Raw genomic sequence first — 16,629 nt, 5'->3', positions numbered from 1 at the left:
TTGCGGGGATACCAAATTCAGACATCGCGGCATAAAGGCAGCTGTCGAAGTCGAAAGCAGCTTTGAAACCGACGAAGAGGTGGTGTGTGTCGATTCTTCTTTCACGGGTCTTTTCCAAGGTTTGGCGCATGGTGCCACACTGACAAGGTCCAATCAGTTTGTTGACGGTGGGCTTTAATCTTTCACACAATACGCTCGATAGAACCTTATATGCGATGTTAAAGAGGATAGTCCCGCGGTAGTTGGCGCAGATTGTGGGGTCTCCTTTTTTATGGATTGGGCATAGCATATTTAAATTCCAATCGTTGGGCATGCTTTCGTCCGACCATATTTTACAAAGAAGCTGATGCATGCTCCTTATCAGTTCTTCGCCGCCCTGTTTGAATAGCTCGGCCGGCAATCCGTCGGCCCCTGCCGCTTTGTTGTTCTTCAGGCGGGCAATTGCTATTCGAACTTCTTCATGGTCGGGCAATGGAACGTCTGCTCAATCGTCATCGATTGGGGAATCGGGTTCGCCTTCTCCTGGCGTTGTGCGTTCATTGTCATTTAGCAGGCTGGAGAAGTGTTCCTTCCATAATTTAAGTATGCTCTGGGCATCGGTCACTAGATCACCTTTGGGGATTCTACAAGAGTATGCTCCGGTCTTGAAACCTTCTGTAAGCCTCCGCATTTTTTCGTAGAATTTTCGAGCATTACCCCTGTCGGCCAGCTTATCAAGCTCTTCGTACTCACGAATTTCAGCCTCTTTCTTTTTCTGTCTACAAATGCGTCTCGCTTTCCTTTTCAACCCTCGGTATCTATCCCATCCCGCACGTGTTGTGGTCGATCGTAACGTTGCGTCGTCGTACCAGCTGTTCTTTTGCACTTTCCGAAAACCAATGGTTTCGGTTGCAGCTGTACGTAAGGAATTTGAAATGCCGTCCCACAGTTCCCTTATACCGAGTTGTTGACGAGTGCTCTCAGAGAGTAGGAGTGCAAGCCGAGTAGAAAATCGTTCGGCTGTTTTGTGATTGCAGCTTCTCGACGTCGAACCTTCCTTGTGTTTATTGGCGTGCGTTTTTTGCTGCACAGAGGCGGGTGCGAATCTTTGCTGCAACAAATAGTGGTCCAAGTCGATGTTAGGACCTCAGAGCGTACGCACATCTAAAACACTGGAGACGTGTCTTCCGTCTATCACAACATGATCGATCTGGTTGGTAGTTTTTCGATCCGGAGACAGCCAGGTAGCTTGATGAATCTTCTTATGCTGGAATCTAGTACTACAGATAACCATATTTCGGGACCCGGCGAAGTCAATCAGTCTCAACCCATTTGGGGAAGTTTCGTCGTGGAGTCTGAATTTACCGACCGTAGTGCCAAATATACCTTCTTTGCCCACCCTGGCGTTAAAGTCGCCAAGCACGATTTTGACATCGTGGCGGGGGCAGCTCTCATAAGCGCACTCCAAGCGCTCATAGAAGGCATCTTTGGTCACCTCGTCCTTCTCTTCCGCCGGGGCGTGGGCGCAAATCAGCGATATGTTGAAGAACCTCGCTTTGATGCGGATTGTGGCTAGACGTGCATTTACCGGAGTGAATGATAGTACTCGGCGAGGGAGTCTCTCTCCCACCACGAATCCAACACCAAACTTGCGCTCCTTTATATGGCCACTGTAGTAAATGTCACAAGGACCTACTCGTCTCTGTCCTTATCGCGTCCATCGCATTTCTTGGACGGCGGTGATGTCAGCCTTTATTTTCACGAGGACATCCACCAGCTGGGCAGCGGCACCTTCCCAATTAAGGGTCCGGACATTCCAGGTGCATGCCCTCAAATCGTAGTCCTTATTTCGTTTGCCATGGTGGTCATCATCAAATTCTTTTGAATAAACTTGATCTTCTTGGTTTTCAACCAATATTTCTAAAATGGGTTGCTTTTTATCTTAGTAATAGAATTCAACAAGTCATATTTAACGATACTTTTTCTGACATAATCAATGTTCCTTCAGGCGTTACTCAAGGTAGCCATCTTGGTCCAATTCTGTTCTTGTTATTAATTAACGACATATCATCTGTTGTTAAGTTTTTAAAAGTTTTATTATTTGCTGACGATGTAAAACTTTTTAAAACGTATACTTCAAACAGCGAAAGATGTCAGTTGCAAACAGACTTAAACAACCTAGTTTCTTGGTGTGATAGAAATGACATGCCATAGGAGCAAGTATGCAGTTTTGTTGATCTGGGAGTAACTATGGACCCCAAACCCAATTTTAATCTTCACGCATCTTCCACGGTTTTTAAAGCTAAAGGAGCTCCTTGCTTTGTTAAACATTGGTCTAAAAAATTTAGAGATCCGTTTACCACAAAAATTCTTTTTACATCTCTGGTGAGGCCTATATTGGAGGAGTGTGGTTTGGAACCCTAGTTACCAAGTCCATTCGGATAAGTTAGAGTCCTTTCAAAAACAATTTTTACTTTTTGCCTTAAACCATTTGCATTGGGATTGCAGTTTAAATCTTCCCCCTTACACTAACCGTTTAAAACTTATAAATCTTTCGACACTCGCTAGTCGTAGGGAGATGCTTGGTATAATATTTTTTGTAAAACTCATGAATGGGTCAGTCTGTAGCACATCTCTCTTATCTGATATTAATTTTAATATTCCCGCTCGCTCTACTAGGCAGATTAGACCCTTACTTTTAAAATTTTCTAGAACAAATTTTGAGTTAAACAAACCATTCCGTATATGTCATGATTTCAATTCTCATTCCAGCACATTTGATCTAACAGACTCACTCTTTACCATTAAAAAAATTATTCTTAAAACTCTCTTTTTTATGACTCGGCTAATACCGCTCGTTCGGTTGGGCGGGAGGAGGGTAGTCGTTGGGTATTATTATTATTATTATTTGCGCCCACGCCCCGACGGAAGATGATATAACCAAAGATGCCTTCTATGAGTGCTTGGAGTGCACTTATGAGAGCTGCCCCCGCCACGATATCAACATCGTGCTTGGCGACAGACTGCCTACCTCGCAACGTTACGATCGACCACAAACGTGCGGGATGGGATAGATACCGATAGTTGAAGAGGGAAGCGAGACTCATTTGCAGGCAGAAAAAGAAGGAGGCCGAAATGCGTGAGTACGAAGAGCTTGATAAGCTGGCCGACAGGGGTAATGCTTGAAAATTCTACGAAAAAATGCGGTGGCTTACAGAAGGTTTCAAGACCGGAGCATACTCTTGTAGAACCCCCAAAGGTGATCTAGTCACCGATGCCCAAAGCATACTAAAATTATGGATGGAACACTTTGGTATCCCCGCAAACTAATACGGTTGTGTAAACTGACGTTGAGCAACACCAAAAGCTCCATCAGGATCGGGAAGGGCCTCTCCGAGCCGTTCGGTACAAAACGAGGTTTCAGACAAGGCGACTCCCTATCGTGCGACTTCTTCAATCTGCTGCTGGAGAAAATAATACGAGCTGCAGAACTTAATCGACAAGGTACAATCTTTTATAGTGTACAGCTGCTGGCGTATGCCGATGATATTGATATCATGGAGAAGGAAGCAAAGCAAATGGGTCTGACAGTGAACGAGGGCAAGACGAAATATCTCCTGTCATCAAACAAACAGTCGTCGCACTCGCGACTTGGCTCTCACGCCACTATTGACAGTCATAACTTTGAAGTTATAAATAATTTCGTCTCTTTAGAAACCAGTAAAAACACCACCAACAATATCAGCCTGGAAATCCAACGCAGGATTACTCTTGCCAACAGGTGCTACTTCGGACTGAGTAGGCAATTGAGAAGTAAAGTCCTCTCTCGACGAACCAAAACCAAACTCTATAAGTCGCTCATAATTTAAGTCCCGCTATATGGTGCAGAGGCTTGGACGATGACAACAACTGATGAGTCGATGTTGCGAGTTTTCGAGAGATAAGTTCTGCGAAAGATTTATGGTCCTTTGCGCGTTGGCCACGGCGAATATCGCATTCGATGGAACGATGAGCTGTACGAGATATACGACGACATTGACATAGTTCAGCGAATTAAAAGACAGCGGCTACGCTGGCTAGGTCATGTTGTCCGAATGAACGAAAACACTCCAGCTCTGAAAGTATTTGACGCAGTACCCGCCGGGGGAAGCAGAGGAAGAGGAAGACCTCCACTCCGTTGGAAGGACCACGTGGAGAAGGACCTGGCTTCCTTGGAATATCCACGTAGCGAAAAGAAGAAACGACTGGCGTGCTGGTCTTAATTCGGCTATAATCGCATAAGCGGTGTCTGCGTCAGCAAAGAAGAAAGAAAATACGCACCCACCTCTGTGCACCAAAAAACGCACGTCAACAAGCTGAAATCACAACAGACAACAGAACAGAATTCCTGCTCTCTGAAAGCACTCGTCAGCAACTCGGTATAAGGGAACTGTCGGACGGCACTTCAAGCTGCTTACGTACATCTGCAACCGAAACCATTGGTTTTCTGAAAATGCAAAAGAACAGCTGGTACGATGAGGGGTGCCGTGTCGCAGTGGAGGGAAAACAGACTGCCAGGGGTAATACTCGAAAATTCTAGGAAGAGAAGCAGAAACAGAAGGTTTCAAGAACGGAACATACTCTTGTAGAACCTCCAGAGGTGATCTGGTGAGTGATGCCCAGAGCGTACTGAAATTGTGAAGGGAAAATTTCACCAACCTGCTGAATGACAGTGAAAGCATAACACAAGATGAACCCTATTCCCCAATCGATGATGATGGAGAGGACGTTCCATTGCCCGACCATGAAGAAGTTCGAACAGCAACTACCCGCATGAAGAACAGCGAATAAATATTATTATAATAAATATTTTAACTGAATTTTGTTGTTGTAGAGTTGGTACTGATGCAAATTCTGCTCTCCTTCTATCCCTATCTTGCCCTAAAAACAATATTTATAATTATATTTAAAAAATACTAATATTCCAAAAATTTAACATTAATAATAAAAAATTATTACTATTATTAGTACAAAAATAAAAAGTTATTTATTTATATTTTTTTGTGCCTTTAATGTCTTATTGTTAACAGTTTGTGCCATTTCATTTTCAATTGATTGTTGCCAAACCTGTCAGTCTTTCTTGACACATTCTAGAATTTAATTTTAAAATCATCTTCCCCCTCATCATTGAAATGAAACTGGTATCAAAGTAATACAAATATTGGGTATTTTCGTATTTTGTCAATAGATGTCGTTGAAGTCCTATATCTCCAATCCTACCAATCACATTGTGTCATATCATTTAGTGTTGGAAAGATGCGAAGGACGCACACGCACAGGTATTCATTACAAACCAAAGAGAACATATAACATAAAAACTACCGGTAGAGCTACAGTGTTGAGAAAAAGATCAATCGTAATTTGAAATGGGTGTATAATATCATTGATCTCAACGTATTCAAGATATTATGCCAGTCTCAACTTTCACGTGGACGGAGTTAAGGTCAGTACTACATAAATATGTGATATTTTGTGTGCAAATCGACGGAATGCCCGAAATCAACACATAGCAACTTACACCATACAACAACAAACACTGGGTGCTACTATTAAAATGATAATACTTCCGCTGTTTATAATTTTTATTAAAATACGATTATGAAACTTATTTTGTATATTATATAAATAAATAAAATAATTAACAAAATCCCAAATTGCCGTGAAAATTTACAAAATTATTTTATTTAGATAATAAAAAAAAGTAATAATAAATAAAATATGTAAAGCTAGCTAAAATGCCGCCCTATAATTCGTGCGTCCTAGACAATTGCCTAACTCCCCTTTATCGACGGATCTGTCCTGCTTGGCACCCAAAGTAATTTAGTACGGAGTACCAAAGTAAAGAAAGACGTTGGTGGTTTCAACATTTTTTTTTCTTTTTCGATAGCTTATATTTCCATAAATATCCGGTGAAATCGGGTAGGTCGTATCTTGAATAGTTTTTGGATGGAAGCGTTCTAAAGAGCGACCGCTCGGAGGTGCAAACATATACAAGTGAAACTTTAAACGCGTTTTTCTCGAAACGACATTTTTCAAAATTGCTGGCGTCATAACTCAACGAGAAATTAACCGATTGACTTCAAATTAAAGCTGCGTATTTTTTATTCATTTACTATACAATGACCTACGATCTTTTTGATTGGTTGAAAATTGGCATTAAAAAAACGACAATTTTTTACCTAAAAAAACGATTTTTTTTCAAAATGACGCCATTTTTGTAATTTTTGATATTTTTCAAAGATCGTAGGTCATTGTATAGGAAATATTTTTAAGTTTAATAAGCTTCTCAAATTTTTTTGTTTCAGCTACTCATTCGGCCGCAATCATGCCAGCAGCTGGGGCACTTTTTTTCGAAGAGAGCCGTTATTTTTCAACATTTTTGTAAAAAAAAAAAATTTTAAGTAAAGCTGAAAATATACCTTATTACGTTCAAAGAAGTTTGAAATATTCAATATCTTAAAAAAATTCACGAAAATCGCCTAATTTTTCATGCGTCACACTGGTATCCCCTTAAAGTACTTATCACACAAAACCAGTAGGTACAGTATATAAATCAAGCATCAATGAAGATTTTGGAATAAAACTTTGAAAAAATGGGTCAAAATCTTTTCTATGCTGGTATGACTGTCAGTGACATCTGGGCCAATTGTGACATCAAAATAATAATTTAGTACACGGTTGTCTTTCTGAAATACATAAAATGCATTCGACGATTTTTACGATAAGTGAAATTATTTAACAAAGAATTTCCACTAAATTTTGTGTGCGGAATCAAATTTCTTGTTCGGAAACGTTCAGAATGTTGGAAAAGGCGTTCGGTAATAATTGTTTGTTGCGAGCAAGTGTTTTTGATTGGTACAAATTACTTATAGAAAGTCGAGAACGTGTTGACGACAAACCACGTCCAGGATGGCCATCAACATCAACTGATGATCAACAAGCCGATAAAATTGATGAACGACGATTTACAGTAAGAGATCTTACTGGCATCGTTGGAATATCGGAAGGATCAGTGAAAACCATTATGAAAGATAATTTGGGCTTAAAAAAGTGAAAGCACGATTCGTTCCAAAATCACTCTCGCGTTAACGTATGTGAAACAATGATTTTCGACTACCAGGATGTCATAAAACGTATTATTATTAGCGATGAGTCTTGAATTTATGCTTATGACCCAGAAACAGACGATCAATTGGCCGAATATCGTTGCAAAGATGAGCTGAAGCCGAAAAAAACCACGCCAAAGAAAGTCAAAAATCAAGGTTATGTTGACAATTTTCTTCGACGCATTTAAGGCTATTCAAGAAATAGACTTTAAAACTTTTAACTACTTAACCGATTCAATTGAAATTTTATTTTAAAAAGTGTCTGTTATTCATCTCTTCATTGCGCTTGCTCGGATTTTGGATAATTTTAAATTTTTTTAGAAGTATTAAAAAAATCAAAAAAAGGGAATACAATTTTCTTGTTAAGTCGATGCCATTTTGTGAATTTTCTACCTTTGGCAATGTCTATCCAATAGCGACCTCTTTGCTAATTAAGAATTTTTAATATATTTGTTTTTCTTTTTTTTGTTAGTTTGAAAAATACCTAAAATTTAGTCTTTAGATTAGTCTAGACTTGAATACCCCCTAAAATTGAATAAATAGTTCCACTGGCTCCCATATACTCATCAATTTGTGAGTTATTTTAATGCTATGTAATATTTGCATTCTATTAATGCGTCTAGTACGTAAATTGCCTTTTATATTTAGGAATTTGGCAACCCTAGTTTGCAATCTCACATCTATATAGTAAAATTTGAAATTTTTTAGTATGTTCTCAGAACGTTTCGCATCGAGCGTTATTTGTGTTGTTTACAGTTACTTGAAATATTCATCTCTGCCAAAAAATGGAATTAAATCGTGAACATTTTCGCGCGAGTATTTTGTACAGCTTTCGACGTGGATTGTCTTAGTAATAGTGCATCGATGATCTTAATTTAACTTTTGGCGTTGAAGCTCCATCAAGAACCAGTGTTTATCGATAGTATGGTGAATTGAGGTAGTTGAACACTCTAAGACGAATGGGGATGTCTCCTAAAATCAGTTCTTGTTGCGTGGAACTAACATACATTCAATGTTGCATTTGCATTTGATTGTAGAAAAAATAAAAAAACACTTATCGCAACCATACTACAAGAACAGTAAATTCTGAGTGGTACGTAACCATTTGTTTCTCAGTTGCTTTTCAAGAAATCAGGAAAACCAAACATCGAAGACGGATTACTCCTCATCACCACAACGCGAACTTTGACACATCGACTGAAATAACTACATTTTTGAGCACTTAAAACATCGATTTGATGAGTAATCCAACGTAGTCTTGACTTGGCACCGAATGACTTCTTTTTATTCCCGTAAGAAAAAAAAAATAAACTAAGAGGTGAACATTTTTCGATACTTAAAGAGGCGGTTGGTCAATACATCAATATAAGAGATACATCAATCAGAGTGACAGAGGTGCTTTGAGAATTGGTTCAAACGCATGGAAAAATGTATACATCTTAATGGAGAATGTTTTGAAAAATAATAAAGCAATTTAGATGATTAAATTTTGTTTTGGTTTTCTAATCCTCCAACCAACGTAATCGAGGTCTGAATTCAACAACTTCGTAGTTTACTTAATTCGTTACTTTTGTTTGTCTACGATGTTAATTTTTTAGCTAAGCAAAACACAATCTCACACAAATATCACAAAATTGACAATAAACGAGTGTACATACCTTGCCTTAAAGCTTCGTCTTTCCATTTGAAAAATCCACACGAAGCATCTCGCTTAGAGCATGTATAAAATTCGCGAGACTTGTTGGGACCCTCTTTGCGCACGATTAACCTAGCAGTAGTTATTACAATGATAAAAAAACAAATAAATATATTTTCACTAATTTATCGAACACTTAGAATTATGTTTTACAATATCGAGCCATTACCGCCAAAATAATGTATCCCACACCATAATCGATTTTTGTTTTGTTATCGAATTCGATAGTTCAGCATCATTTGCATCATCTGTCAAAATTTCATGGCTGTAGATTAAACCGTTATGATTTTATAGCAAAAACAATTTTAATGTAAATGCATATGGTGACTTGTTTACATTTTCTTTGAACGCTTGTGTGGGATACAATTAAATTCTCTTTTAAAATAAATGAAACACAAGGGGAAAAAACACAATTTTTTGAGACTTTAATTAAAATTAAAGATAAAGCTTTAGAACAATATGTCGAAGGTATGAATTTGTTTTTTTTTTTGCAAAATATGTTTTTGTTTTCAATTATTGGATATTTTTACAGCCCTCCCTCGTACCATATAGCGATTCAGATGAATCTTTCGTTGATTTAAATGGTTTGGAAAGTTTAAAAGAAGTCGAGGAGGAAACGTGTGTTGGGAAAAGGGGCTACAGAAAGCAAAAGAGAATACCTAAAAGGCTGCAAAATGTTAAGAAAAAAAATACGAGTGTTTTGCCCAACCCGTGCTTAAAGAAAAAATGTCCAAATTCGTGTCATGATAAAATTTCTGAAGATGAAAGAGTAAGAATAAATGAACATTTTTGGGGATTTGGCAACAAAATTAGACAGAAAGATTGGCTGTCTTCTTGTGTTAAACAAGCCGATATTAAAAGGCGATATGGAGAAAGTGACAGAAAAAAGTGCAGCTTTAATTATTTTATCAATATCAATAATAGCAGTTTTAAAGTTTGTCAAAATTTTTTACTGAAAACGTTGAACATTTCACAAACGATTTTAATATCCGTAAAGTTCGTATAAAACTTGCCTTGAAAATATGAAAAAGCCAACTGCACACAACAAATCTGAGGAAGCAAGCATATCGCTAGTAAAATCCTTTATAGAAGAATTACCAGCGGTTCCTTCACATTATTGCAGGAACAAAAGTACAAAATTATATCTACCTCAAGAATTTCGAAACATAAAAACTGTATATCAGCATTATGTAGAACATTTGAAAACTCTTAATAAAGTAAATAGTCAGTTATCGTTAAGAGTATTCCGTAATATTTTTAAAAACAGTTTCAATTTAGGCTTTCATTTACCTAAAAAAGATAAATGTATCTTATGCGAGAATTACAATAATTTAGACACAGAATCCAAAAAGCAATTGCATTCATCAGAAGAGTATCAAATTCATCTAAAGGACAAAGAGAAATGTAAACAAATATTTTTGGAGGACCAAAAGCTATGCAAAGAGCATCCGGCTTTTTTATGTACAAGTTTCGACTTGCAAAAAGTCTTAAATACTCCCTATGGAAAAAGTGTTACTTTGTTCTATTCTAGAAAATATTCATTCTACAATGAAAGTTTTTATGAGAGTGGTACAAGAGATGGGTTTTGTTTTTAATGGAGAGAAAAGGATGGTAAACGAGGATGTAATGAAATTTGCACAACTGTTTTCCAATACCTTAAATTAGTCGATGAAAGAAAAACCCAGTCGATAGTCCATCTTTATTGTGATAGCTGCGCAGGACAGAACAAAAACAGAGCTATGCTTGCGACATTAACCTATTTTGTTGAAAATTCTAATTTTGTAACTAATATAAAAATCACATACTTGTTGCCTGGACACACCATGATGCCTGTTGAATCGATACATAGTACAATTGAATCGTTTATTCGGAATAGGACTATTTGGGCTCCAAGTGAGTGGTACACCATAATATCAAATGCAAGAACTAACCCAAGAAAATATAATTGTATTGAATTAACTAACAGTGATTTTAAAGACTGGAAGACATTTTCACAGACGTTACTTCCAAATTCTGTGAAAATTCAATTTACAAAATTATGCTCTGTTACATTGGAAAAAAAAATTCAAATATTACTCTTAAATATGGCTACTTTGATGAATCTGAAACCATAAATTATGATCTAGATTCAATTCCACGATCCAGACGAAACTCCCAAATAGTTTGTGAGGGACCTACTCAATTATATGATCATATATTAAACATTTCTTCTGCTAAATATAAGGATTTGAAAACGCTTTGCGATAAAAAAACTATACCCGTAAAATTCCATCACGAGTATTTAAATTTAAAATGGGATGGATCTGTTAAAGATTTGCTACCTGAAACCGACCAAGAAGATAGTATTTAGCGTTCTTTATATATTTTTATCTATCGTGATTCAAGTTTACGAGATTTTAATATGAATAACATTACTTTGTTAACAGAAAACTTTAAATATATGATTTACATTACTTTATTTTTGTTTTATCGAATATACTAAGAAATGTATGCATTTATTTTTTTTTTAATCAAATGTTATTTAATTTTAAGGACTGAGTAAAAAAATTAAATAAAAAAAAAAACGGGAAGTCACTTCCTTAAACTTCATATTAAAAAGTTTTGCAAAAGAATTCAACATTCATTATTTGACGAAATCGTGATTGTAATTCGAGTTTGGTATTTTATTAAGGCCCCTATTATGTTTTCAATCCATCTTCACTCAGGCTGGAGTTTTGACAATCGGGTTTATGGTTTTCAACTCATCCTAGCAAAAAAAAACTCGGTTGAATTGTGGACAAACTTAAACTTTGTATTAAAGTTTTTAACTCTGTGTCAGTGGGGTTGACTATGTAGAGCATCATAAATTTTCAACTGCTAACAAGAAAAATATTAATCGACAAGTAAGCAAAGGCTAAGTAAGGATGTAACCGAACATTTTATAGGCTTGCAACTTGCAGGAGTCAAAGCCAGGGAAACAAATTAAGGTGTAAAATGTCAACCGAAAGATCGGTCTCCAAGCAATTGTATATAGATATACTATATATAACTCATACACTGACCGCCATATTCGGAATTAGGTTTGTTAGAAAAACGAAAATCAATGCGTAGTATATGGGAGTTGGGGTAGTATCGATCAGAGTTTGTCTATAACTATTATTATGCCACATACTAAAAAAATGTTCCCTGGCACCTTACATTCAATCAAAAATCCCATGGAGTAAAGTCAGCCACGTGTTCACGCGCACTGTTTGTCTTCAAATCAGCGATAGAGAACAACTTTGAATCACTAGCGATCAGCTTATACCTGATTTGTTTATGAACGTTCGTATCAGCAGAAAATACCCAAAGTGATGCAAACTCATGCTTCAATGATTGAAATGATCGACAGAGTTTGGTTTGTATATCATCCCCTAAACACTGATTTACTAGTGCACTTTTGTTCTATTTCAAATACATATGTTTGCATATACATGTATGTATGTATATATGTACATATGTTATATGTAGAATGGAAATTCCATCGAGTACATACATACAACAAATGTATGTATATATGTATGTACATTATCGATGGAATTTCCATTGTTTACGCTTCGAAAATTTGTAACATGCGCACATTTTCAAAGCTGATACATTTTTTGTCACACATGATTCAAATCATTCCAACAGAAAATTGTTGTTGTTTGCTATATTCATAGATTTACCCATAGATTTACTCGCAGATTTACTTATAGTTTACCCAAAGTTTCACTTCAATTCAAATAATCGTCGCAACGCTATGAACTGACATGATACGATTGCAACCGAAGCCAGGCATACCGCTTACACGATTGTGATTGCCGAAGAACAGATTGTTCGTGTTGCATCAGATCAGTTGACGCTGGCGGCTACTCGAATTGATTAACAATGTTGTCTATGCTGAACTGAATTGATTTGATTGTGTTTTTGGCACGACTGTTTGTTCTGATTTTATTATACTCGTTGCAGCTCTCTGATACACATACTAATCATAAAACTTTTTTGCAAGTGTAGTCGGGCCTCTTTCTGTAAAATGACGGCATGGACAATCACTTCTTTTTGGCAACGACAATTTTGAAAAAGAAACAAGCTTAACTAATTTGAAATAAAACTCATTTAATTTTTCGATATTAAACAAATTGTTTTTCTTTTCGATTCTGAAGAATCTGTGTAATATTAAAAAGTAACTTGCGAGTCGGTAAGTAATACATTACTTTTATAAATAATTTTTATAAAATTTAAATAAAATTTATCCGATATCGACCAACGTTAGTTGATTACAATATCGCATTATTCGTGCCCATTCGATGTTATTGTTTAATTCCAGAGCGTATAATTTATTGAATTAACACAATTTTTTTTAATAACACTTATGTAAGTAATATGCGCGATAAGCGACAGACGTTTTCCTGTCCTGGCCGTTGAGTTTACTCAATTTCTTTATTTTGTCAAGCGCCGTTCTTAATTTTTACCCTACCTCAAAATAGAATATAAGCGGAACCCTTATAAGATAACTTTGTTCGTCTGTCCATCCGTCTGCCTGTCAGCCTGTGTCTGTATGTGCTAGCCGTTTACGTGTGATGATGCCGTGTCCATTTTTCGTCAATTTTTATATGTACATACATATATTCAAGGTACATTACATAAGTGATGTAAAACCTCTTATTTTTTTAGGGACAAGAACATTCCATTTATATTAAAACACTTTTTCAAAGACATTAGGAATGATTCTGGAAGTGACGTAAATATATCTGGAACTTACAATCTAAGGGAAGTTTAAATTCAACAACCAACTTTTTGAACCATTTAAGAGTAAGTAAAACTAAAAATTTTAATTGTATTTTATTTTGTTAAACAAATAATTTCGAATTCAAAACTCATTAGCTAGCTAACAAAAAGGATTTTATTTGATATTAAATAATATAATTTCAAATTTCTATGCTTTAAACTATTAATTAAACTTTTGCAGAAAAGAGGACATGCTGATATATGTACATATATATTAGCAGAGTATGAGAAACTCAAAATTCAACATAACAGGAAGAGAAAAGATGTTGGTGATGCTGGCGGGGAATACAGTTCATTTAAAATATTGAAACAATCTACTCTTCCAGCCATCTTACCAAAATCAGTTAATTTCGACAAGTTACTTGTGGATTTTTTAGTGGATACCATGTCACCCATATCAATTGTAGAAAATGAATCCTTTAAGACTCTAATTGAAGGTACACAGCAATTAAGTGTTCCACCGAAAATAATGTGTAAACAAACATGTTATAAAAAAATTGCAGAACAATATGTGGAATATATAGAAAATACAAAAGAACAATTAAGAAAGGTTGATTTTATATGCACCGTAGCTGATATAAGATCATCATCTAAAAGAAGTTATTTAGGCGTAACTGCTCATTGAATTGATTGTGATAAATTTAACCAAAAAGGTGTAACTTTGGTTTGTAGAAGATTTAAGGGAACACATAGTTACGATAAAGTAGCTTTGGTGATTGCAGAGATTAATTCTGAATTTGATTTGAAACTGTTAAAAATAATAAAGACTATTACGGACAATGGATCAAATATGGTCAAAGCTTTTAGAATATATGGGCAAGATTCAGATATACAAAGTATAGGAATAAGTGAAAGAACAAACTCTTACTCAAAATATTGATATAATGTATAATAATATTGACGATGGAGATTAAGACAATTTCCGCAGTCATTTGAAGAATTTGAAGAGTTGCAACTGCCTAATCATGAAAGGTATGCCACACACAAATTATATTTAATAGCTTCACAAGATATGGATAAAGTTAGATTCAAAAAAAAAAATCATTCAAAAAAATTTATGTTACAGCTATGGCAAAATGTCAAGCAGCTTGAATCTCTGTGCGAGGTCTCATAAAGCCTGTGAAATATATCTAGAATTCAAACAATAATTGCATTCAAGATCTATTGGCAGTAAAGGGTACCCTAAATGAATCTTTAAAGAAACTAGGATTGGACATTGGCCATATATGAGCTGTTCAAAGCCTATTGCTGATGGCATCAGAAGTTTAGAAGGGACAAAGATACTTACTATGGATGTCTTATACCTGACGTGATGAGAATGCAAAGAAATGCAAAAGATGGCATAATAGCATCAGGATCTTATCCCTTTTTCAAAATGAAATGAGTGCCAAAAGCCAACAGAGAATACATCAAAGAAGTATTTGTTTCAGAAATGAGAAAGTCCAAGTCCAACATACTGACTCTGATAAAAAGAAGGAAAGAAAAGAATCTTATTATATGTTTGTTGAGGACTGTGATTTTTCAGCATCCAGTGATAATGTTAATACTACTACAATAGATCTGAAAACACTACTATATTCAAAAGATGAAGACACTACCTTAGGATCCTTGAACATTAGGGTGCTTCAAAAAAAATTTTGAATTTTTTTTCAACTCTTACCCCCTCAAATGTTAGTGATTGACAAACAAAAAATCCTCCTTCAAGCCAGGCGCTGTAGCTTAACTCTAAGGGGTTGCTATTCTATATTTAGGTTCCCATACATTTTACATTGGAATTTTCGTTTTTTCATTCAAACTAAAATTTCACCAACTAATTTTCGTTTCTCAAAAATAACCATCACATAATGGGTTGTCAAAAAATGCTTGCGGTATTTTTATTGATTTTTTTTATTTATTGAAATTGAAATGAATTTTTGATGACTCATGCCCAGCTCTTGACCGATGCTACGGCTGCTACTATGCCGGTCTCTTTCGACCAATTCAGCGATTTTATCGCAATTTTCAACAACAGGCCGTCCGGACCGTGGCGCATCTTCGACCACCTCTACACCAGAACGAAACGTTGATTTTGCTCCAAGTTTGCGACGCTATAACTCATGAACGACTTAAAAGAAACGACAATCAATCAAACAGCGCGTGAAATGGGCTTTCCAAAAAGGTATAGCATGACCCGATGTGACGAATAAAACTAGAACTACGCGCTTTCAGCGCCAACTAGCGAAAATACCGCAAGACTTTTTTGACAACTTAATATTCAGAAAGTTCATTTTTCAAATTTTACTAGTACTCGTATTAAAATCAGTTAAATAAATATAAGTGCTTATGCTTAAGAAGGTATTTTATTTTCAAAACCTATTTTAAAAATACGTGTTTTGCATTTTGGACCCTAAGATTTTTGCCATCGTAATATAAATCAAAACCAATGTCCATTATAATAATTATTGATATTTTTGTGAGGAATAACTAAATTAAAATGATTTGATTTTTCGTTAAAAATGTAAAGCTATTAATTATCTGTAAAATCCAATCAAACTTCGACTGAAAATAGTTTAAAATCGTAAAACCTAAAAAGGGTTGGGTTGATCTGAAGTTGAATTGCTCTATCTTCAATTCAATGGTGTTGAAACCGTAATAGGAGGAAAAGTAATATTACTCCAATATAAGCAAAAAATAGTAAGACTTATTAATTATTTAAAAATTCTTAAATAATTGTTCAAATACTATGTCATTCCCCTTAAAGTAATCCCCCTTGGCCCCAATATAGTACTTGTACCAACGTTTTTTCCAATCCTCGAAACAGTTTAACAACTGTTAAAGTTAATTTTCGGAATACAGTTCAATGCGCGTAACGATTCACGTTTCGAATAACCATTACTACAAATTATTAACAGAAACAGGCGTAAAATTAACCGGATCCTTGAATTAATAATGTGGGGACTATTTCATGTTTTGCAGATATGCACCGTCACCGTATAAAGTCAGCCGGAAGTTCGAAAATTATTATATTCGGTATATAGGGAC

General features: G+C 35.7%; 1 protein-coding gene across 1 annotated transcript in view; it reads right to left on the bottom strand.

Moving 5' to 3' along the window:
* LOC120781400 (DNA topoisomerase 3-alpha) overlaps positions 1-16,629 on the bottom strand; it is a 63,900-nt gene that overhangs the window by 2,283 nt on the left and 44,988 nt on the right. Inside the window, exon 11 of the mRNA XM_040113610.1 lies at positions 8,783-8,892. Within this exon, the coding sequence (XP_039969544.1) occupies positions 8,783-8,892 (110 nt within the window). The remainder of the gene's footprint in view (positions 1-8,782; positions 8,893-16,629) is intronic.

Source organism: Bactrocera tryoni, unplaced genomic scaffold, assembly GCF_016617805.1.
Source record: "Bactrocera tryoni isolate S06 unplaced genomic scaffold, CSIRO_BtryS06_freeze2 scaffold_7, whole genome shotgun sequence".
Classification (NCBI taxonomy): Eukaryota; Metazoa; Arthropoda; class Insecta; order Diptera; family Tephritidae; genus Bactrocera; species Bactrocera tryoni.
The sequence above is the reverse complement of the archived record's forward strand: the minus strand, read 5'-3'. Positions and strand labels throughout refer to the sequence as shown.